Here is a 22,237-nt window from a genome sequence, read left to right as displayed (position 1 = left end):
TCTGTTGATGCGGCTGCTCTACCGGAAGTGACGGCTCGTCTTCTCGCGGAGCTTTGACACAACATGGCGGCTGTGATGAGGGTCGTGGCTGGTATCCGGTTCGGAGCCCGGTTCTCCTCTTGCAGGCCAACTAGAAGCTCCTCCAGCTCCGCCGCGGACCCACCCAGGTCCGGCTTTGCTGCGGCCTTCGACCAGCAGTCGGAGCTCCGGCGGGAGGTGCAGAGCTCGGCGGCCGGTCCTCGGGTGTCCTCCTCTGTCCAGGACCAGAGCTTCGCCTCGCTGCTGCGCCGGTCCCCGCTGGTCCAGATGGGTCCGGCCAGAGACAAGCTGGTGGTCGGAAGGATCGTCCACGTGGTGGGGGACGACCTGTACGTGGACTTCGGCGGGAAGTTCCATTGCGTGTGTCGGCGTCCGGCGGCCGGAGGAGAGAAGCTGCAGCGGGGAACCAGAGTCCGTCTGCGGCTGCAGGACCTGGAGCTCACCGCCCGGTTCCTGGGGGCCGACACCGACACCACCCTGCTGGAGGCCCAGGCCCTGCTGCTGGGCCCAGTGGACGGACGGGAGCCGCAGAGCCGGGACTGAGACCGCAGGACTGTGGACCTGAGCTGGACTAAATGTTGGTTCTGGCAGCTGGACGAGCAGAACCTCAGCAGAACTCTGGAGCTGCTTCCATAAAACCCTGAAACTGATTCTGATGTAAACCGGAACCGGTTCTGTGTGTGAACAGTTGTTCAACTGAATGTTTAAGTTAAATATATTTTACAGAATTAAACATCAGTGTTTCTACTGGTTCTTCTATTATTATTATTTAACCTTTCATTAAACCTTTATTTAACCTTTAATTAGCCTTTTATTTAACCTTTATTTAACCCTCCTATTATCTTTGGGGTTAATTTGACTCCAGTATTTATCCTTCATAAACTAACAGCTGACTTTTATTTTTCCTTCATATTTCATGACTCTTTGATGATTTGACTGATTCAGAATAAAATGATCATGATGTTTTTTTTTTATGATTTGTAGTTTTTATTGTTTTTAAAATTTTTGCAACATACAAACATCAACACTCAAACCCTCCCATCCCACCCACCCACAACCAAGAAGGGTCCATCACTCTCAGAGGTGATTTGCATCTCAACATATTATGGAAGGCAGTACCCTTAGTGAGTAAGCTGGCTAAGTAGCCACATAAATAAAACAAAACAAAATACATCTGGCACCAGCTCCTTGACATCATTGCGCATTAGCTCGATCTTTACTGTGACATCTGGATGCTATCGAGGTACATTTCCCACTTCAGACAATATTTTTCTGTTCTGTCCATTATCCTGTATGACATTCTTTCATAAGCAGCAGTTCTGCCCAATTCCATTGTCCAGTCCTGAAAAGAGGGTTCTCCGGGTTTCTTCCAGCTTCTGAGGATGATCTGTCGACCGATCATAATAGCAGTTTGTATCCAATGTTTCAGTGGTTGTGGAAAACCAGACAACACTGTACAGTCCCCCAAAACATAAAGTTTTGCACAGAGCACAAATTGTCTTTTGATAACATTAGTGATGTTAGTGTGAATCTTCCTTCAGTACTGACTGATCTCGGGGCATGACCATAACACATGTATCAGTGTACCTTCATCCCTACCACACTTCCAGCAGGCAGCTGTATCCTTTAGACCTAGTCTGAAAAGTCTACTCGTTGTCCAATAAAATCGATGTAGTATTTTAAATTGAATGAGCCTCACCCTCAAATCTCTTGACATCATTTGGGAGTTGCCACATATCTTAGCCCAGTTCTCCTCATTAAAAGAGACCCCCAAGTCTCTCTCCCAAGCCGTTCTAAGTGAGGAGATACCTCCATCTCTTCCATATTCCATCAAACTCTATTAGTATTTGGCTGTTTCATGGCCTTTCCCCATTATCTTAAGAACTCTATTTAGCTCATCTGCTGACCTTGGGGAGTGTAGCCCAAAAGTCTGTTGCAGTAAATGATGTAATTGAAGATACCTCCAGAACTGGGTTTTAGGTAAGTCATATTTATGCTTTAGGTCATCAAACGAATAGAGTGAGTTACCATTATATAGATTTTCCAATACCAAAATTCCTTTGTCTGCCCATTCCTTCCAGAAAAATGCTTTTTTATTAATATTCAGCTTAGGATTCATCCAGATGCTGGAGGCTCTATTTAAATAAGGATCAAACCCCATCAGGCTTGAGACCTTCTTCCATATACTTTGAAGATGAGATATGACTGGGTGAGCCTTTAACAGTTTGGTGGACAGACGGTGAAGCATTGGGAGAAGAGTTGATACAGATTGCTCTATACCAAACCATGGAGGGGCCCTCTGCGGGGGCAATGCCCAGTGGGCCAGATGTCTCAGACTAAATGCATAGTAGTAATATTGCACATTCGGGAGCCCTAAACCACCAGCGCTGACCGGTCTCTGCAATTTTCTCATGTTCATACGTGGTCTCTTTCCATTCCAGATAAATTCTTTAAACATGTTATCTAGTCTTTTAAAGTAGCTGATTGGGATTTCTAATGGGAGAGACTGAAGCAGATAATTGATCCTGGAGATACAGTTCATTTTTATAACATTAACTTTACCCCACAATGACAAATATAGTGATGACCAGCGCTTTACATCAATACCTAACTTCTCTATGAGAGGATCAAAGTTCACTTTAATAATATTATCCAACACAGGGGGGAAGAGAACACCGAGGTATCTCATCCCTTGCTTGGGCCATCTGAATCCGCCAGCCTGGAAGAGTGTAGTGGGACAAAACTTCGTTAAGGGAAGAGCCTCTGATTTATCCCAATTTACCTTGTACCCTGAGAACTTCGAGAAGGTGTTTATTGTATTTAGCAATGACGGCATCGATATCACAGGATCCGACACCAGTAGAAGAATATCATCCGCATACATAAATAATTTGTGGACAGAGCCACCGCACAACACTCCTGGGAAGTTACCGTCCCTTCTAATCGCTGCTGCTAAGGGTTCCATAACCAAACAGAACAACAGAGGGCTGAGGGGGGAACCTTGGTGCGTACCCCTCCCTAATTCAAAATATGAGGATATGTACCCATTGCTTTGAACTGCTGCTTCTGGCCGCTTATATAATAGACGAACCCACTTAATGAAAGTTTCTCCAAAACCATATACTTCCAATGTCCTAAATAAATAGCCCCATTCCACCCTATCAAAGGCTTTTTCGGCATCAAGTGAAACAGCAGCAACTGGCGAATTAGAATTTGAGAGTGCCCACATAATATCAATAAACCGTCTTATGTTATCTGCCGAACTACGTTTGCGAATGAAGCCCACCTGATCTTCATGCACTAAAGAGGTCATGACCTTCTCCAGCCTATTAGCTAAAACTTTGGACAAAATCTTGGTATCCATTGGGATAAGAGAGATTGGACAATAATTTTTACAATCACAAGGGTCTTTGTCTTTTTTAAGAATAAGCGTAATTAAAGCTTTTAATAAGGTGTCTGGTAACTGTCCCTTTTCAAAAGCCTCATTGTACATACTCAGGAGTAAAGGTGTCAGCTCAGAGGCGTAGCATTTAAAAAATTCGGCTGTGAACCCATCTGGTCCTGGGGCTTTCCCACTCGGCAACTCTTTAATCACCCTAATAATTTCTTCCTTGGTTATTTGGGAATCAAGGTTGGCTCTTTGAGATTCAGACAGCTTGGGAAGATCTAATCCCTGCAGAAATGTCTCCATACACTCCCCATTTTGTTGGTTATCAGCTTTATACAAATTTATGTAGAACTCTCTAAACCTACTATTTATTTCTTCAGATTTGACCTCCAGTTCACCTTCCTCTGTTCTTATGGCTGAGATAATTGATGAGAGCTCTCTCTGTTTTAAACAATTTGCCAATAATTTACCAGCTTTGTCCCCTGACTCACAATATTTTTGTCTCATTCTGAAGAGCGAGAATTCAACTTTCTGTGACAAGATACTATTATACTCATATTTGAGCTGTGTTAAAGCTCTAAAGTCATCACCAGTAAAGTGTTTTTTTACTCTAGTCTCGAGCTGTTTAATTCTGTCTTCAATTTCATTTTGCTTTGCCATCTTCCTTCTTTTCTCATAAGAAGCATACTGGATTATAAAACCTCTCAGCACCGCTTTCAACGCTTCCCAGGCTGTCCCCGCAGAGGGCGCCGTGGGCCCATTCGTCTCAATGTACATCATAATTTGACCTCTCAATGCCTCTTTAAATCTGGAATTCTGTAGTAGAGATGAATTTAACCTCCACCTTGGCATCCGAGTCCTATCACTAAAAGGCAAAACCTCCAAGCTAACTAATGCATGGTCAGAGACCAAGATACTACCAATGGAGCATGACATTACTGACTGTAAAAGATCTTTGGAAATGAGAAAGAAATCTATTCGAGAAAAAGTAGAGTGTGGGGCTGAGAAGAAGGTGTAGTCTCTTCCACGGGGATTTAAAATCCTCCATACATCTATCAAGCCTAAAGACTCAGCCATATGTCTCACTACTAAAGTGGCTTTAGGCATCCTGGTTGAAACAGTGCTGCTACGATCAATAGCAGGATCCAGTATTAAATTAAAATCTCCACCAATGATAGTCTTATGGTTACCAGCCTGCTGCATTTTTGTCTCTAAATCTATGAAAAATTGTGGCTCATCTCTGTTTGGAGCGTAGATATTTGTCAGAATAACTATATGACCTTGTATCTCTGACACTATTATGAGGATCCTTCCCATCGTGTCCTTAATTTGCCGGATAAATTTAAATTGCAAATTTTTATTTATGTGTTAAAACCCCACGGCTTTGACTGGATCCTCCACTGTAATATACATGGCTCACCCAGTCTTTACATAACTTCTCAGCTTCTACTGCCGACAGGTGTGTCTCTTGCAAAAATGCCACATCCAATTTCTTAGATTTCAAAACTGAGAATATTTTCTTCTTCTTAATTGGATGACCCAGGCCCTTCACATTCCAAGTGGCAATGCGCAGATTATCAAATTTAGCAGTCATTAAAAACTTTAAGATACATACTTTTGAGATGCAACACTCCCTCAGCTATATGTGTAAAATAACTAACTTCAGACCCTTCTACCCCAGAAACCCTCACTACCCAGAGACAGCGCCTAACATAGAACTCTGCACTGCTCCATTGAACAGGACTAACCTGACGGTCCATGACTGTCGATTGTTCAGTGACTTGCCTCACGCAAACCCCCAGCATCATATTCCATTATTTATAAACCAAATATTATGAGGAGAGTACTATAGAAACAAATAAAAGTAGCAACCGGTCAACGGTTACCCAGATCTTTTGGTCTATTCGCTTCCCCCTTTTAAACCGAAATAAGCAAGAAAAGAAAAAAAAAGGATTAATTCACATTTAAATTGAAGACAGTAAATAAAATCTAGTGGGGAGCAGGAGGGAGGAGAGAGAGAAACCGTAACTCTTAAAGAAAATTAACCAAATGAAATTATTCCATTCCCCCTACCCCCTCGACACAGTCATCTCCTCTGCATTGTCGTGTCCCACACACAGATGACAAGTCTGGCAACTTTGGCCCCGATCAGAACCAGGTGACGGGCCACAGGTCACTCAGTAACCCTCTGGATATATTCCATTGCTCTCTTCGGGTCGTCAAAACGCTTCTGACCCCCGTTACAATCCACCTTCAGGATGGCAGGGTACAGAAGAGCTAACTTCATGTTGCGTTCCCTCAAAGCCTTCTTGCACTCCCTGAATTTATCCCGTTTCAATTGTGTGGCTCTCGAATAGTCAGGGAAAATCATGATGCGGTTACCTTCCCAGAGAAGCTCTGATTTATTCCGTGCTGTGCGTAGGATGAGCTCCCTGTCAGCTGAACGCAGGAAGCGGACCAGGATCGCCCGCGGTCTCTCCCCTGGATTTGGCCGTGGTGTTGGTGCTCTGTGTGCCCGATCAATCTCTGGTGGTTGCGCCGTGTTGTCCCAGTCGAGGATCGACACTAGTAGATTCTGCATAAATGCAGCCATATCTCCGCTCTCTTTGCCTTCTGGGACGCCCACAAAACGTAGATTATTGCGCCGGTTGTGGTTTTCCAAATATTCCAGTTTATCACGGATGTTCTCCACCTCCACTTTAGTGGCTAGCGGGTTAGCTTCCAGCGATGCTCTCATCTTTTTATCTGTATCCTCTAGCCACTCCACCCTCTTTTCGACCTCCACCATGCGCGTAATTAATGCAGAAAGTTTAGCCTCGACAGAAGTTGTGGTTCGTCGAATTTCTTCGAGACCGGCCAAATCACTGGATATTTTTTGCAGCGCAGCAAATATGTTAGCAATGTCCTGTCCCACCTGTGTAGCTTCGGAACTCTCCGATATACTGCTGTCGCCATCGTTCTGCGGGTTCTGGGACCTCAGATGTTTCTTAATGTCCCCGCTTTTCAAATGTTTCGCCATTAAACAAGAGAGTTCTATATGCAAGACACGATTCTAGAACTATGGTTCTAAATGTTTATAGAGGATATTTGGTGATGCTAGTTGGAGCTCTTGCTCAGGCAGCCATCTTCTCCTACCGCGTCACGTGACTGATCATGATGTTTTTTAAATGTATCGGTAGGTCTGGTACTCGTGTTGAACGCATTCTGGTATTCCTCTGGAAGCTGTTCTCCTGGAGAACTCGTCTATCTGGAACCAAACACCTCCTCAGGTGGTTCCTTAGAGTTGATCCCTAACAGGCTGGTGGAGAGAACAACTGTTCCACCAGAACTCTGGATCTTCTCATGGTGGGGAAACAACTGGACCTGTGAGCTCCTGCCAGAATGAGGACGTATTCTGTCTGAACTGTTCCTCCATCAGCAGACACCATCCCATCCAACAACGTAAATATAATCTGGTTCCATTCTCCACTCCACGAGCAGGCAGACCTAATGTCACCAAAATGATTCCAGGTCCAGATATCAGCCACGTTGGAGGCATCCAGTCATCCTCGGAGCTCTTCTGACAACATCGATTGGGATGACAGATTTAGAGAGGAAGTCCCGGATGTAGCTGATCCTAACCCTGGAGCTCCACTGGTTCATGAAGAATCCGGTTCTTCACCATCACCATCCCCACGGTTCATCCTGAGTCGTCAATGTGCCCCCAGAGTAGAAAAGATCTGGATGAAAGGTTTTAGAGATAAACTGACTCTAAATCTTAGAGTCTGACCTGACGGTGGTGCTAGAGGAACGATTCATTATCAGGAGTTATTTATGGAGTCAACAGACAAACAAAGTTCATGAAACAAAAACAAAACAAGTTTATGGAGGCAAACATCCCTAGAATGTGCTGGTAATAATAGGAGGGGTAACACTTAATCAACCTTTATTTAATTAAAAGGTTTTTAATTAACCTTCAGTTAACCTTTATTGAACCTTTAATGAACCTTTATTTAACCTTTAATGAACCAGCTGAGGTTTGGGCCCCTGGGGGCCCTTCAGATGAGCAAAAACAAACAATCAGCTGATCATTTTTTTTCCTTTAATGAGCTCAAACATCATCAATCAGCAGCTTCAGTACTTGGATACTATCAATAGTAATAGATTACTAAAGTAAAGGATTAAGTGGACCTCAGCGGGTCGGATGTAGAACTAGAACCTGAAACCAGAACTGAAAGCAGCTTCACTTTTACCAATCAGTAACCAACAATCAGTAATCAATAATCAGTAACCAATAATCAGTAACCAATAATCAGTAATCATTAATTAATAATCAGTAACCAATAATCAATAAAATCAATAATTAATAGAATCAATAATTAATAGAATCAATACTCAATAGAATCAATAAAGCTCATCGGAAGACAAGCACAGTGGTGAGTTCAGCTCCAGAAGGTTCCATCAGTGGTTCCGTCAGTGGTTCGTCAGTGGTTCCGTCAGTGATTCTATCAGTGGTTCTATCAGTACTATGGGAGTTATATGTGAGTGCTTGTACACAGCAGCACTTCTGGAACATGCAGTAAATGTGAGGAAGTACTCAGTAGAATATAGGATTATACAGGGTTACTATGGTTACAGTTCTGGAGCAGAGCAGCTGGAAGACTGAAGTACAGTAATACTACAGTACTACTGTACTTCAGTACTGGAGTCCAACCAGGAGTCCAACAATAGTAGTACTAACTACTATGGTTGTACTCCAGTACTATGGTAATACTATGGTACTATGGTAGTACTATGGTAGTACTGTAGTACTAGTAGTGTAGTAGTACTATGGTACTAGTACTGTATTAGTACAGTAGTAGTACTGTAGTAGTACTGTAGTAATACTGTGGTAGTAGTACTATGGTAGTAGTGCTGCAGTAGTACTATGGTACTAGAGCTGTAGTAGTACTGCAGCAGTACTATGGTACTAGTACTGTAGTAGTACTGTAGTAGTAGTATGGTACTAGTACTGTAGTAGTAGTAGTACTATGGTAGTAGTACTGTAGTAGGACTGCAGCAGGAGGAACAGCAGGTCGGTCGTCAGTTCTGTTGACAATCTTTGAAGCTTCACTGGTTCAACCACACATCGTCATACAGAGCCACTGAGGAGACACAACAGACACACAACCATCAACACAACACACACACAACCATCAACACAACACACAACACACAACCATCAACACAACAGACACACAACCATCAACACACACAACACACACAACCATCAACACAACACACACAACCATCAACACAACACACACACAACCATAAACACAACAGACACACTGACCATCAGTCTCTGAACTTCCTGTCACCAGTTGTGTTTTTACCTCTCCGATGTTCATCTCCACCGATCCCGTCGCATCTTTGTCCAGCTCCTGAAAGGCCTCTGACAAAACACAAACACACAGCAGTCAACACAACCACACAGACACACAACAGTCAACCCGTCCCCTCCGTCCCCCCCGTCCCCTCCCCGTTCCTCTGTCCCCTCAGGTGTGTCCACATACTGAACATGGCCTCCAGCTTGGCCAGGCAGCAGGTGAAGTTGTCGAAGTCGATGATCTCGTTGTCGGCGTATCGGGCCACCAGCATCTGGTACAGTTTGCTGTTAAGCTTGAGGCCTGCAACAGAGCCAGGGTCAGACTGAGCGCGCTCAGAAACAAGGGGGCGTCCAGAAACACGACTTACCGCCGTTTTCCAACGCCAGCCGCATCTCGTAGGAGTTCATGCAGCTGGATTTATCCAGATCGAACTCCCGGAAGATTCCCTGGAAGACGCCAGAGAAGAACCCTCAGAGCACGATTCATTCCTCCTCACTGGTCCACAGCTTGTCGATTTGTGTCTTGTTTTTGTTGTTTTATATCTCATTTGTGTTGTTTTGTGTCTCGTTTCCACTTCTGTGGAGGTTCTCAGTCATCAGGTCCTGGTCATGGTAGGAGCTTCAGGAGAAGCGCTTCTAGAAACACCTTCCAGAACCTCCAGTTGGTTTCTCCTGAAGCTCCTACCATCTCCTCATCCTGTAGATGTTCTTGAGGTGTTGAGGTGTTGATGTTCTTGAGGTGTTGATGTTCTTGAGGTGTTCAAGTGTTCAGGTGTTGATGTTCTTAAGGTGTTGAGGTGTTTCCTACCAGCCACTTCCTGATCTTGTTCCAGAGGATATGGAACTCCAGCAGACCGAGTCGAGCGCTGCCGTCTTTCTGAGCAGCGGTCAAAGTTAAAACCTGAACTCTAGTTTCTGTCAGATTCACTGGAACGGTTTGAATCTTCCTCGTCTGGTTTCACCCACAAACATCTGAATCATTTCTATCTCTGGATCATGTTTAACCAGGTGAGTTTATCCATCTGGTCTGGTTCCTCTGAGCCTTTTAAACATCTAAAGTAGGAGAACATGAATAAAGTTTAAACCTCAGAGAACCTGGACTCAGATCAGTGACATGTCTGTGTAGTTTCTCATTCATCCAGGTCATGGTTATCCAAAGTTGTTTAAATCAATCCAACTGGACTTTAGGAAGGTTCCTTGAAGACGTTTCACCTCTCATCCAAGAGGCTTCTTCAGTTAGTTCTGGTGGTGGTTGATGTTACCTCACCTTATAACCTCTGTGAGGTGTGGTCAGTGCTATTCGTATTCCTACGACCATTGCCAAGGCCCGTCTGGCTCCTGAACGATGGTCGTTGGGAGCCTGGGAGTGACAATGGGGGTCGTTGAAATGCGGGAAAAGATGACGTCGCAGACCACCCCCCCCGTTCAGAGATGGCTTCTCCACTTTGACATGGATAGCTTCTTTCACACCTCTCCCAAATCATCGTTTGGAGCATCAACCATCGTTGAGGAGCCAGACGGGCCTTGGCAATGGTCGTCGGAATACAAATAGCACTGACCACACCTCACAGAGGTTATAAGCTGAGGCAACATCAACCACCACCAGAACTGAAGAAGCCTCTTGGATGAGAGGTGAAACGTCTTCAAGGAACCTTCTTAAAGTCCAGTTGGATTGATTTAAACAACTTTGGATCAGATCAGTGACGTTCTACCAGACAGAGACCCGGTCAGGATACGTCCATGAGGCTGACCATCATTCTGCAGGACTCCATACTGAAACCATCCGTCTGAAGGTCTCTGTCTGCAAAGAAGGAGGAGATAAAGGAGGAGGAGAATAAGAAGATGGAGAAGAAGAAGGAGAGGGAGGAGAAGAAGAGGAAAGAGGAGGAGAAGAAGGAGGAGGAGGAGGAGAAGAAGAAGAAGGATAAGAAGAAGAAGGAGAAGAAGATGAAGGAGAAGGAGAAGAAGAAGAAGATGAAAGAGAAGAAGAAGGAGAAGAAGAAGATGAAGGAGAAGAAGAAGATGAAGGCGAAGAAGAAGATGAAGGAGAAGGAGAAGGAGAAGAAGAAGAAGGAGATCACAGATGGAGTCTCTTCTCTGCTGGATCAAATCTGCAGAATAAACCTGTAGATCTTCCCTGCTTGCAGGTCAGAACCAGCGGAACCAGGACAAACGTGGGTTCTTCAGGAACTCTGAGGACCTGAACTCAACACTCACGTTTGGAGACGACTCTGTTGAGGATGGTCCTCAGCTCTCTCACTGAGATCTCCATGTCCTGAGGAGAGAAACACATTCAGCACAGCATGGAGGAGACAGAGACAGGAGTCAGGTTCTGTGTTGTGGACTCACGTCTCCAGATAGCTGGGAGAACATGGACCTGAAGGAGTCGTCGATGTCGCTCTCTGAGATGTACTCCTGCAGAGAAGAAGAACAAAGATGGATCAGTTTGATTAGTTTAGATGTTTCTGTACTCAGAGCTGCTGGAACGTCCAGAACACACGAAGAAGAAAACATCTTCTGAAGTTCAACAGAACATCCTGGTTCTCTACAACCGTCCAACATCTGGAGACTACAGAGAAGAACGTCTACAGCTGGAGACACGTTGGACATGACAGTAAAATAAGATCTCTGGTTCTTCTAACTGACAGAAAATGTCTTGAGTTCTCCGTTCTGCTTCCAGAGAATAAACCAGAAATGAGACGTCAGCAGAAAGTTCAGACCAACTAAAGAACGTGACAATAAAAGTGAAAGTGAAAGTAAAAGTTCTCACGTCTTGGTCCAGGTTGGCCACCACGCAGTCATCCATCTCCCTGCACAGATTCACACGTCACTGACGGAACCTCAGAGTGCTCTAGTGACTAGAACATGTTCTCAAACTCACTCGGTCTCCGACTGCTTCTCGGTGAAGACCCTCAGGACGAAGTCGGCCTCCTTGGAGGGCTCGAAGGTGGACGGGACGATCAGGTACTCTCCGGGCGGGAGGCGGAGCCTGGCGCTCACCTCTCGCAGGTTGATGAAGGTCTCGGACCGAGCGCAGGACGAGTGGCGCAGGAAGAAGTCCTTCTTCAGGTGGACGCTGGGAGAACCGCGGAACTGACAGATGGATGGAGGGCGTTAGCACAGAACCAGCAGACACACAGCTGGGTTTGATTCAGACAGACTCACCTCAGCAGGAATCTGTGGAAGAAACAACAGGAAACGTCACAAACCTGGTGGAGAACCATCTGCTCAGAGCTCCAGGTTCTACTGACGGTTCCTCATATGTTCCTCACATATTCCTTACATGTTCCTCACATGTTTGGGTTCGGGAGGCGGACACCCTCTCTATTTTTAAGACCAGGCTTAAAACCTTCCTTTTTCACAAAGCTTATAGTTAGGGCTGACTGGGGGACCCTGACGGGGTGAGCTGGTGTTTTCATTTGCACAACTGACTTCCCCTCTTGACGTCCCTTTAGTCTGCCCATAGTCATGCTGCTATAGGCTAAGGGTGCTGGGGGACCTCTCTTGATGCACTGAGCCCTTCTCTAACTACTTAGTATTTACTATATATACCATTGTTGCATTACACTAACTCTGTTTCTCCCTGTGTCCTTTCTCCGAGTGTCCCTGGTCCCAGAGCTGGATGCTTCAGATGTGTGGTTGTTCTCCCACCTCCAGCTGCCCATTTCCACCGATCTACTCATCAGTCTTATCATGCATGTATTAAACTGTGTGTTTTATGGTCCTTGTGTCCCCCCCCCCACCTCTCTATCTCTATCCCTCTATCTCCACCTCTAACCCTCTACCTGTAACCCTCTACCCCTCTTCCCCTCTATCTCTATCCCTCTATCTCTACCTCTCTACCTTTGGCCTCCAGTACTACTGTGAGAAACCTCTGTGTTATCTTTGACCAGGACATGTCCTTTAACTCGCACATTAAACAAATCTGTAGGACTTCCTTTTTCCATCTGAGAAATATTTTGAAAATCAGGAGCATCCTGTCTCAGAGTGATGCAGAAAAACTAGTCCATACATTTGTTACTTCTAGGCTTGACTACTGTAATTCCTTATTATCAGGTTGTCCCAATAGCTCTCGGAAACATCTACAGCTGATCCAAAATGCTGCAGCCAGAGTACTGAGGGGAGTTAGCAAGAGAGATCATATTTCTCCTATATTGGTTTCTCTTCATTGGCTTCCTGTTAAATCTAGAATAGAATTCAAAATCCTTCTTCTGACATATAAAGCTCTTAACAACCAATCTCCATCATATCTTAAAGACCTGATAGTACCATAATATCCTAGCAGAACTCTTCGTTCTCAGACTGCAGGCTTACTTGTTGTTCCTAGAATCTCTAAAAGTAGAATGGGAGGCAGAGCCTTCAGTTATCAGGCGCCTCTCCTGTGGAACCAGCTCCCAGTTTGGGTTTGGGAGGCGGACACCCTCTCTATTTTTAAGACCAGGCTTAAAACCTTCCTTTTTGACAAAGCTTATAGTTAGGGCTGACTGGGGGACCCTGACGGGGTGAGCTGGTGTTTTCATTTGCACAACTGACTTCCCCTCTTGACGTCCCTGTAGTTTGTCCCTAGTTATGCTGCTAAAGGCCTAGGCTGCTGGGGGACCTCTCTTGATGCACTGAGCCCTTCTCTAACTACCTATGTATTTACTATATATACCATTATTGCATTACATTCACTCTGTTTCTTTCTGTGTCCTTTCTCCGAGTGTCCCTGGTCCCAGAGCTGGATGCTTCAGATGTGTGGTTGTTCTCCCACCTCCAGCTGCCCATTTCCACCGATCTACTCTGCATTGCCCTTACTATACTTGATTTGCTCATCTACATATTTTTGAATTTACCACCAGCTATATATGTAGTATATTTAATGCCAGAGCCGTACACCATAGCAGCAAATCAGTTTCCATGTTAGTTGTACTTTGCATGTATCATCTGTCTTATCATGCATGTATTATACTGTGTGTTTTATGGTTCTTGTGTCCCACCCACCTCTCTATCTCTACCCCTCTACCTCTACCTCTCTATCTCTACCTCTCTACCTCTTCTGTCCCTCTCAACCCGCCCGGCCAGCAGGCAGATGGGTCCCCCCACATTAGAGCCGGGTTCTGCTCGAGGTTTTTTTCCCTGTTAAAAGGGTGTTTTCCTTGCCACTGTCGCCTTTTGGCTTGCTCTGGGGGTCAGACATATGGGTTCTGTAAAGCGTCTCGAGACAATTTGACTGTAATTGGCGCTATATAAATAAAATTGAATTGAATTGAATGTTCCTCAGCAGTCAGAGAGGGTTGGAGGCACACCGGAAATACTGACCCTGAGGTGGTCTCTAAAGTGTCCGAGGTGGTTGCTGTGGTTACTAAGGTGTTTGTGGTGGCTGCTATGGAGACGGTGTGTGTCTGTGGTGATAGCTATGGAGACAGTGTGTGTCTGTGGTGTCTGCTGAGCCAGACAGGAGGCAGCATGGCGGTGACCTCATAGATGGCGAATCCGATGGTGTGCATGTCGTGTCCGTGGCGACGGTAGCGGCGACGGTCCTTCTGCATCAGAGCCACCAGGAAGCTGCAGGACGCCTCGTCGTCCTCGGGGTCGTCATCCTTCTCCAGCAGGCAGATCTTATACTGGGGGTTGATCCAGAAGGTGTCTGCAGAGGCATCATGGGAAACGTAGTCATCAACAGAGACCTGCTAGCACGCTAACAATAGCTAACATCAATGCGTCCTCACTGGGGTGGTTCCTGCTGGATGCTAATGCTAACTAGCTGCTAACTCACTGAGGTGGTTCCTGCTGAATGCTAACTAGCTGGGGTGGTTCCTGCTGGATGGTAACTAGCTGCTAACTTATTAGGGTGGTTCCTGCTGGATGCTAACTAGCTGCTCACTCACTGGGGTGGTTCCTGCAGCCCCCGGCTGTGCTGCCCCGCCTCCAGCTGCCCTCGAACATGGTGGTGGTCCAGAAGCTGGTGTGGTCCAGGCTCAGGGCGTCCGGGGTCAGGTTACAGATCTCCAGCCGCGAGAACTGATGCAGGAACTCCTGGAAGGACATCCTGACACACAGACAGAACTTACCGCCTTCACCCTGGAGAACCCTGAGAACTCAGCTCCACCCTGGAGAACCACCTACCAGAACTCCCCGTCCTCCATCTTACACAGCATCTCGTCCTTCTCTGCAGAGTCCACAGCGTTCCACTCTGAGGAGCTGAAACAAAAAGGTTTAGGTGAGGACCTGCTCAGGTGAGGACCTGCTCAGGTGTGCTAACAGCTAAAGGTGTAGCAGCACTGACTTATCGCTCCAGGCTCCGGTCCACTCCACCTGGCCCCACGGGTTCCTGATCCGGATCAGACGCTCCGCCCGGCCGTGGTAGTCCACCTGCAGGAGACAGGAGGACATCTGAGACTCACCTGCAGCTCACCTCTCTGTTCCTCTACCTGCAGCTCACCTGTCTAAGGCCCGTCACTGAGTAGGCGTGTCCTTTCACCAGCTTCTTAAAGGTCACCGCCTCCATGTCGAAGGCACTGCTGATCTGAGGACAGAAAACAGAATTATTATTATTATTATTATTCTAATTACTATAATAATAATAATAATAATAATAATAATAATAATAATAATAATAACAAAAACAACAATACTACTACTACTACTACTACTACTACTACTACTACTACTACTAATAATAATAATAATAATAATAATAATAATAATAATAATAATAATAATAATAATAATAATAATAATAATAATAATAATAATTATTATTATTATTATTATTATTATTATTATTATTATTATTATTAATAGAAACTCTGACGTCGATGGAGCATCCCAGCAGCGATCCTCTCTGCAGAGCCTTCTGGATGATCCGGTGGAGGTCTCTGGGAGGGTTCTTCAGCTCGTACATCTCCGACACACCGCCGGTGAAGTCCTCGAATGCCTCGGTGGTGGAGCCTCCGGACAGAGCTTCATAGGAGCCGTTCAGCCTGAGACCATGGAGAACACATGGTAGAACCTCAGCAGAATCACAGAACCGACCTGCTGAGGAGGTCCTTACTTGGCGTAGGCCTTCTCCAGCAGGGCGCTCCAGAACTCTGAGCCTTCAGCCGAGTGGACGAACATCAGTTCTCCATCTTTAACCGGCAGCCGGTCATCGATCACCACATCCACCCACTCACCAAACTGCCAGAACTACAGATAGACAGATTAGAGACAGAGGGGTTAGAGGCAGACGGGTTAGAGAGACAGGTAGAGAGACAGACGGATTAGAGACAGACGGGTTAGAGACAGACGGGTTAGAGAGACAGGTAGAGACAGACAGGTTAGCGACAGACAAGTTAGAGACAGACGGGTTGAGACAGACGGTATTGAGAGACAGATAGGTAGAGAGACAGACAGGTAGAGACAGACGGGTTAGAGACAGACAGGTAGAGAGACAGACAGGTAGAGACAGACAGGTAGAGAGACAGACGGGTTAGAGACAGACGGGTTAGAGACAGGTAGAGAGACAAACAGAGACAGACAGGTTAGAGACAGACGGGTAGAGACAGACAGGTAGAGAGACAGACGGGTAGAGAGACAGATGGGTTAGAGACAGACGGGTTAGAGACAGATGGGTTAGAGACAGATGGGTTAGAGAGACAGACGGGTAAAGAGACAGACGGGTTAGAGACAGACAGGTAGAGAAACAGATGGGTAGAGAGACAGACAGGTTAGAGACAGATGGGTAGAGAGACAGACAGGTTAGAGACAGGCAGGTAGAGAGACAGAAAGGTAGAGAGACAAAAAGGTAGAGACAGACAGGTAAAGAGACAGACGGGTTAAAGAGACAAACAGGTAGAGAAACAGATGGTTAGAGAGACAGACAGGTAGAGAGACAGATGGGTTAGAGACATACAGGTTAGAGAGACAGACAGGTAGAGAGACAGACAGGTAGAGAAACACACGGCTAGAGAGACAGACAGGTTAGAGGCAGACAGGTAGAGAGACAGACAGGTAAGAGAGACAGATAGGTTAGAGACAGACGGGTAGAGAGACAGACAGAGATACAGACAGGTAGAGAGACAGACAGGTTAGAGACAGACAGGTAGAGAAACAGCTGGTTAGAGAGACAGACAGGTTAGAGGCAGACAGGTAGAGAGACAGACAGGTAAGAGAGACAGACAGGTTAGAGACAGACGGGTAGAGAGACAGACAGAGATACAGACAGGTAGAGAGACAGACAGGTTAGAGACAGACAGGTAGAGAAACAGCTGGTTAGAGAGACAGACAGGTTAGAGACAGATGGGTAGAGAGACAGACCGGTAGAGAGACAGACAAGTTAGAGACAGACAGGTAGACAGACAGATAGAGAGACAGACAGGTTAGAGACAGACAGGTTGGAGACAGACAGGTAGAGAGACAGACAGGTAATAAACAGACACGTAGAGAGATAGACAGACTAAATAACCAGCAGCAGGGTCAGCTGACCCGGCTATGATTGGCTCTCACAGAAACACCTGAACACATCGTTACACAGGTGTGTGGGCGTGGCCTCCCGACAGGTGCAGACTCACCTGGAAGTGGAAGATGCCAGTGTACTGGTTGGTGAAGCTCTGACCGTGAGGAACAACACGATGGAGCAGGTGTTCGTTCAGAGTCAGAGAACCAATCGCAGCCAGGAGCCAGCAGTCACCTGGAATAAGACCACACCTGATAGGTCATCTGATAGGTCACCTCGAATAAGACCACACCTGATAAGTCACCTGATGCTAAGCTAAATGCTAACAACGTCAACAACACCATCAGCTGACTCGTTACCTTGGTAGTCTTTGGGGATGTTCTAATGCTAAGCTAAATGCTAACACCATCAGATGACTCCATTATGCTGATGATCTCTGTGAACACACTGACGCTAAGCTAGACACGAACAACAACATCAACTTGATTAGCAACAAAATCAGCCAACTTATCCTGATGGTCTCTGGGGATGCAGTAATGCTAAGCTAAATGCTAACACCATCAGCTGACTCTATTATCCTGATGGTCTGTGTGGGGATGCACTAATGCTAAGCTAAACGCTAACACCATCAGCTGACTCCATTATCCTGATGGTCTCTGGGGATGCACTAATGCTATGCTAAATGCTAACACCACCAGCTGACTCGATTATCCTGATGGTCCCAGGGGATGCACTAATTCTAAGCTAAATGCTAACACCATCAGCTGATTCCATTATCCTGATGGTCTCTGGGGATGCACTAATGCTAAGCTAAATGCTAACACCACCAGCTGATTCCATTATCCTGATGGTCCCAGGTGATGCACTAACGCTAAGCTAACGACAATAACAATAACAACAACACATTAGCCTGCTAATGGTTCTGGCTGCTGGAGTTTCAGCCGTCTGTTTGCTGATCAATAACATGATCGATCGGTGGGTTGGCGTGTTGCCTCCAGGTGCTGCTGTTTACCTCCTTTATTCAGGAAACATGTTTATGAAAGTTAAACTGATTTCTGATGAAACTGAAGGAATGAAACACAGATTATATAGAATTATTATATAGAACTGAAACTACAAAGAGCTTTAAGTCCCCACGAATGTTTTCCTCTTTTATTTAATCAGAACTTCTGAATATAACGACACCATGAAGACTAAAGAACACTGAAGATCAGTCAGGACAATACGAGAACATTTAAAGTTCCTGAAGATCTCCTGGAGTCCAGTTAAATCCATCATTAAGAAATGAAAGGAAGATGGAACATGAATAAATCTGACTAGAGCAGGACATCCTCAAGACCTGACAGACAAGAGAGGGAGGCCACCAAGACTCCTGACTCCTCTGAAGGAGGCATGGTGGAATAGAGGCATGGTGGTAGCATCATCATGATGTGAAGCATGGTGGTGGCAGCATCATGATTCAGCACGGTGGTGGCAGCATCATGATTCAGCACGGTGGTGGCAGCATCATGATGTGATATACGGTGGTGGCACCATCATGATGAAGCACGGTGGTGGCATCAGGGTTAGAGCGCTGCTGTTCCTAATAAAGTGGATGTTTACTCCACAGTCAGCTGGTTTCCATAGCAACAGTTACCAGGAAGGTTCCCCACAGAGGGAGGTCACATGACTCACCCAGAGCTCCCTGACAGATGTCAGTCCGAGTGGCTCCGCCCACAATGAACTGAGGGTCCGCTGTCATCTCCTGGAACAGCCAATCAGACGCATTCATAGTTAATCCTATTCATATTTATAATTAATCATTAATATTCATAATTCATGATCCCGCCACAGTGTTTCAGCCAATCACAAGCCTGGATCCACCAGGACTGGTTCTTACAGTGGGTCTCGTCCACTCCACTCCTCTGGTTTTGGCAGTAAAAGGTCCGAGTTCTTTGAAGCCCAGAGAGGCCGGTTCTGCGGGGAACATGGGATCCTCGAAGAGGGACCCATTCTGCAGACACTCCTCCTTCAGGGCCTGGAAGTCCTGGTTCATGGACCGGACGGCCTGCTGGACCGAGCCCAGACCGCCAACTCGGTCCCGGGCCTTCTGGATCTGCATTGATGGGCCTCCAAACATTCTGGACCACGACAGACAGAACCATCAGCAACAAGTCCAGGAGTTAATGAGTTTAAACCAGATTAAACTGGTTTCAAGAGGTTTAAATCGGTTTAAACCAGATTAAACCAATTTAAACTAGTTTTAATCAGATTAAATCAGTTTAAACCGATTTAAACCAGATTAAGGAGTGTGAGGAATGAGGATTTATGTACTACAAACATGTCAGATTAGAAGAAGAGCTGCTGTTTATCATTAATAAAAGTATTTTTATTCTTTTTTCTTTTTTCTAGTTAAACTGTGAGTTCAGTGTGAAAAATGAAGTTCACGGGTTTCTGTCTTTGATATTTAAACGGAGTAAGGATGTAAAATCTGTCGACACACAGCAGAAACAAACCAGGTTCTGTTTGTGATGATCTGATCCAACTGCAGACTGAGCTGACTCAGCACTGGAGCTGCTCCAAACACCTCACTGGGCTCACTGGAATCTAACTGGAAGCTAACTGGAATCTAACTGGAAACTAACTGGAAACTAATTGGAAACTCACTGGAAACTCACTGGAAACTAACTGGAATCTAACTGGAAACTAACTGGAATCAAACTGGAATCTAACTGGAATCTAACTAGAAACTAACTGGAATCTAACTGGAAACTGACTGGAAAATGACTGCAATCTAACTGGAATTTAAGTGGAAACTGACTGGAATCTAACTGGAAACTAACTGGGATCTAACTGGAAACTAACTGGAATCTAACTGGAAACTCACTGGAATCTGATTGGAATTGTGGGAATATACACTCATCAATGTTTGATAATGTTGGATGCTTACTGCTAAATTGCTTATAATCGTTAATCAGAAAGATGCATTTGCTAAACAGATATACAATGCTTATTATACTGAGTGATACTGATTCATTTCTAACACATAGAGTGCCCTTGACATTTTTTCGAACAGCAGTAGAAAAGTAGTTTTTGTTGCTGTGCAGAGTATCCTTGTTTTACAGGAAACAGAAGAAGAACCAAGGCCAGGGGAGTGAGTCAGCAGCATATCAGAGAAGGGAGGAACTGGAACTCGGCCAGCCGCCTGCACATCAACGCTTAGATAGTCACACAACTCTGTTAGATTATAAAAACACTGGGTCAGGGAGAAATAGCCACTCTGATTCTGCTTGAACTGGAGAAAGGCATTTGGACCCAGAGCTCTGTACCCAGAGCTCTGTATTGCACATTCAATCTTGGTGTAATAAAGACTCTTTTTGACCTGAATTGAATTGTCCTGACTACTCCATCAAAAGAACCAGAGGAAACAGCCTGACACATTGTTTTATTCAGAATAGGCTGATTTCCAACAGAATCTAACTGGAAACTAACTGGGATCTAACTGGAAACTAACTGGAATCTAACTGGAAACTAACTGGCATCTAACTGGAATCTAACTGGAAACTGACTGGAAAATGACTGGAATTTAACTGGATTTTAACTGGAAACTGACTGGAATCTAACTGGAAACTAATGGACTCCGCTGGACTCTAAGTGGACTGTAACTGGACTGACTGGTTTCAGTCTGAGAGCCACCAGACTCTCTGAGCATTGCTGATGTTTTTAATCGACCGGCATTTTAAACTAAGAGTTTAAATCAATAAAATATTAAAGTGGAAACTGCAGACGGCTGCAGGAGAACCAGCAGAACCAGAGTTCACTGGAGTCCGTCTGGAGTCACAGACATTCAGGACAAACTGGTTGTATTCTAGAGTCACTTTAGAACCACGTTCTGTAAGAACACTGGATGGATCCAGCTAAAACTAGTACAACCAGTTAACCAGAACCATTTAAACCTTTAACAGGACCAGTTCAACCAGTCAGAGGTCCCAGCAAACCAGCTGACCAGAACCATTTAAACTTAAAGCTTTTTAGATTCACACTGAAGTCTGCAAGCAGCAGCTGATCCTGGATCGGTCCTTTAACTAAAAAAGTTTAACATCAGACTGAAGACCGGACCACCAACAGAACCTGAAGTAGAACCAACAGAACCTGAAGTAGAACCAACAACACCTGAAACCACGTAGCAGCAGCCCTGCACTGATTGATCAACAGACATGATGATGTAATCAAGAGTTTCTGCTGAATCAACATGAAATTGGCTGACTGGAATGACACAGAGACTGGTCCGGTTCAGTCCAGTCCACAGACTCACCTGCTGGTCGGTGCTTCGGGTCTCGGTGCTTCGGGTCTCGGTTCTGGTCCTGGACCCTCTGATGCCGGTCCTCGATTGCTGCTGAGGATGTTCTGCTGCAACACGAGCCCCGCCCGGGGGAAAGGGCGGGGCTACGGCAGCGTCACCACCGGGAGGCGGGGCCATAGAGCAGTCATGTGACGGTCATATGATCACACATTTAAAGAGTTAAAAGTCTAATAATGATTAAATTCCACAGATTTAATCAAATGATCAATAAACTGATCAATCAGAAAAACATGTAACACGTTTTATTGTTTTTATTATTATTAAAGGTCCCTGTTTGCCATCTTTATTTACCACGTAATTATTTTAATTAGCTAGTTAATATTTCACTCAGAGGAACAAACAAAAGGAGTTTTACTTGGAGAGGTACTTTTACTCTTTTACTCTGCTGATGTGGTATTTTTACTCTGCTGTAGTGGTACTTTTACTCACTGAACATCATCTCCAGCCTCATCATATGAATTAGTTAACTAGTTAATGACATCATTTAACTAGTTAATGACATATTCATCAACTAGTTAATGATTTCATATTAATTACTTAATTAGTTAATAACGCCATATCAATTAGTCTAACTAATGAATATGACATATTTATTAGTTAATTAGTAAATAACGCTATATTACTTAACTAGTTAATGATATCATATAAATTAGTTAATGACATAATATTAATTAATTAGTTCATGACATCATATTCATTACT

The 22,237-nt window shown here is 45.0% G+C and overlaps 2 protein-coding genes across 3 annotated transcripts; one reads left to right on the top strand and one right to left on the bottom strand.

Annotated features, from left to right (window-relative positions):
* The first annotated feature begins 19 nt into the window (after positions 1 to 19).
* Positions 20 to 1,013, top strand: mrps28 (mitochondrial ribosomal protein S28). The gene has a single exon (XM_023270777.3). It carries the CDS (start codon positions 64 to 66, stop codon positions 580 to 582), a length of 519 nt encoding a protein of 172 aa, XP_023126545.2. The 5' UTR covers positions 20 to 63; the 3' UTR covers positions 583 to 1,013.
* Positions 1,014 to 7,494: 6,481 nt separating this feature from the next.
* LOC111568896 (calpain-1 catalytic subunit-like) lies at positions 7,495 to 21,642 on the bottom strand. 2 transcript variants are annotated; one of them, XM_055010122.1, is made up of 22 exons: positions 21,488 to 21,642; positions 19,073 to 19,313; positions 18,868 to 18,937; positions 17,309 to 17,427; positions 15,811 to 15,944; positions 15,571 to 15,739; positions 15,199 to 15,282; positions 15,043 to 15,128; positions 14,883 to 14,957; positions 14,645 to 14,805; positions 14,234 to 14,403; positions 11,940 to 11,951; positions 11,656 to 11,867; positions 11,545 to 11,584; positions 11,124 to 11,189; positions 10,992 to 11,049; positions 10,511 to 10,575; positions 9,583 to 9,651; positions 9,143 to 9,221; positions 8,962 to 9,075; positions 8,782 to 8,840; positions 7,495 to 8,550 (listed from the first exon to the last, which is right to left on the bottom strand). In XM_055010122.1, exons 2-22 carry the CDS (start codon positions 19,310 to 19,312, stop codon positions 8,524 to 8,526), a joined length of 2,109 nt encoding a protein of 702 aa, XP_054866097.1. In that variant the 5' UTR covers position 19,313; positions 21,488 to 21,642; the 3' UTR covers positions 7,495 to 8,523. The 2 variants fall into 2 exon arrangements, with proteins under 2 accessions (XP_054866097.1, XP_054866098.1); XM_055010123.1 differs by lacking the exons at positions 7,495 to 8,550; positions 8,782 to 8,840; positions 8,962 to 9,075; positions 9,143 to 9,221; positions 9,583 to 9,651 and adding an exon at positions 9,676 to 9,827 and having other exon boundaries at positions 10,487 to 10,575.
* Positions 21,643 to 22,237: the final 595 nt, after the last annotated feature.

The sequence above is a fragment of the Amphiprion ocellaris genome, chromosome 4 (assembly GCF_022539595.1).
Source record: "Amphiprion ocellaris isolate individual 3 ecotype Okinawa chromosome 4, ASM2253959v1, whole genome shotgun sequence".
Classification (NCBI taxonomy): Eukaryota; Metazoa; Chordata; class Actinopteri; family Pomacentridae; genus Amphiprion; species Amphiprion ocellaris.
This window is presented reverse-complemented; position numbering and strand designations above follow the sequence as displayed.